At 33.5% G+C, this 2,301-nt stretch overlaps 1 protein-coding gene across 1 annotated transcript; it reads right to left on the bottom strand.

The window, feature by feature from the left end:
* Positions 1-6: 6 nt before the first annotated feature.
* Positions 7-1,600, bottom strand: LOC118738587. Its single transcript, XM_036469525.1, has 6 exons — positions 1,206-1,600; positions 1,073-1,132; positions 952-999; positions 559-839; positions 349-496; positions 7-286 (listed from the first exon to the last, which is right to left on the bottom strand). The coding sequence occupies exons 1-6, from the start codon at positions 1,219-1,221 to the stop codon at positions 159-161; spliced, it is 681 nt and encodes a 226-aa protein (XP_036325418.1). The 5' UTR covers positions 1,222-1,600; the 3' UTR covers positions 7-158.
* Between the last annotated feature and the right edge of the window lie 701 nt (positions 1,601-2,301).

Below are 2,301 nucleotides of genomic sequence, written 5' to 3'. Positions count from 1 at the left end.
CTTATGAATAATATTACAGCAAAAATGACTTTAATCAGAGCTCCAAGCTTTGTATAAAATTAAAAAATAAGATTTCATGTTTTACATATAGTCTTTTAACTATTACTTTGTACGGTTTTGTACTATTACTTTGTACGGTTTATAATCAGCATCTATGTTTACGATTCAGACGTCTTTTTCTTTTGGCGATAGGCTTTCTTAAAATATCTCGCCTTTTCAAATTTTATGGCTTTTCGGAGAGTGTCCTCCGGCGACAATCCCTGAAAAGGCATCTTTGCAACGGCTCCTGAATGAAATAAAGAAGGCTTAAATTAAATATGAACTTATAGAAAACTACATTTTCCTTACCAGTCAATGTACCATAAAAATTAGGAAAGAACTTTAGTCCAATCTTCCCATGTGAACCATCCACATTTAAAGCTTTTATAACGTCCATATTTAGCAGCAGCCTGATATTTTTTATGTTGTTACATAAAATTGCTGAAACCGCAGATTCCTGTAAATTGGAAAAATTAGTATGAGATTACGCTATCACAAATATACATCCAACAAACATACATAGACATCTCTGTTGGCAGGAGTTATTTTTTCTTCAAGGTGCTGCATTTCCGGTATATCACATATTGGGAAATACTTGGTTACTGGTGCAGTTTGTGCTTCCTGGCGAACCAATTGCTCAGTGGCAACCTTTTGACCAGATATTGCGTCCATGATCGCAGTGTTCTGCGTTTCGACAGTCAATTGTAGCTGTTCGAGTTTTTTGTCTATAGCTTGAAGCTGTTTCTCGAACTTATTGCAGTGGCTGCAGCACACCACTTCAAACACGCCTTGATTGGGTTCTGAAATAACAAATTTTTAAACTCTATGAGCACAGTATGCTTAAACTAATAACCATCAAATTTTCGTTTTGTATCAGAATGTCGATATTCGACATAGTAATAAATAATTTACCAGTGTTGTATTCCTTAGCCGATGTCGAAACGCTGATCCTACGTGATTCTATAAAAAATTAATTTAAGCATACATATGTAACACAACATTTTTGCATATGTACAATTACAAAAACTCGCACCTATAGTACATTCACTGGATACGCTGAAGCTTGGTCCCGGGTTGTCAGTTTCAATCGCATCTATAATGAATAAGGTATATATTTTTTAAAGATTTATATACTGTATTGTTATTGCTAGATAATGATTGCTTACATCTTGCCTTTTTCATTGGAGTTGCGGCCGCTGTTGGGATTTTGTCCTCCGTATTTTTGAAGAAATGCGCGAGAAAAAACAATTAATTAATAATAATGTTAATAAATAAATTATAAAAGATTATAAAGTCGATCCAGCGCCATTTCTACCTAACCTCAATTTTTTGCGGTTAATTGTTCTTTCCCTGCTAATCTCCTAATGTGCCGTTTGCTTACCTTACTCATTTTTTCAAATATTCCTTTCGTCTTCTAATGCCCGATTTCCACTTTTTATATAATAGTTTAATTATTTGTTAATTTTTTCCGCTTAGATTTTTCGCCTTTACTTTTATTTGTCTGCTCGACTCAGCTGTTGCAAAGATAGTGGTGGCAAATTGCTGACTACAAACTACTGGTAATAATATTATCGATAGTAGTTTGCATTGTTTGCAACGAAATCGATAACACTGCCCTTTACCAAACAACTGTGTAACTCGGATCAAACTTCACTAAAAAAAAACAAATAACTTAATAATTTTTCTACAATAGAAAAATCATAAACATGTTTACTTACCTTATCTGCAGTTTATAATCATCCTTATACTTATTAGGCGTTTCCTCTCTTTTCCACAAAAATAATCGATATACTAAGTGTGTTTCAGTATCTTTTACTCAAAAAAAGGAATGGTAAATTTTGTAGTATTCTCATTATGAATGGACATTTCGCACTGACCATAGCCAAAAATTACAGATGTCAGCTGCTCATTTATCAATAAAAATCATTTATCAGTCAATGAAATTCTCGTGCGATTGAACCCAAAACTTTATACCGCAAGTTGCAATATACTTTCATTATTTTTGCATCTTTATGTTTATGTGTTGTTCTTCAGGAACATTAAATTTGACACTGAAATACTACTGTCACTATAGTAGTATTTTAAATACCACAATAAATTTACCATAATGCAAATATCAGATGTTTGTCCCCGGTATCACGTTTTAAGTTATTTGATGAAATACCGAAAGTTATCGCTTTATACGGCATTTCCACGTTTCGTAATTCGCTCTCCCATTCGTCATTCGCCTTGCCAATTACCTTCCGAATTACGTAATTCGCC

The sequence above is a fragment of the Rhagoletis pomonella genome, unplaced genomic scaffold (assembly GCF_013731165.1).
Source record: "Rhagoletis pomonella isolate Grant_MI unplaced genomic scaffold, Rhpom_1.0 Rhpom_scaffold_00004, whole genome shotgun sequence".
In the NCBI taxonomy this organism is placed as follows: domain Eukaryota; kingdom Metazoa; phylum Arthropoda; class Insecta; order Diptera; family Tephritidae; genus Rhagoletis; species Rhagoletis pomonella.
This window is presented reverse-complemented; position numbering and strand designations above follow the sequence as displayed.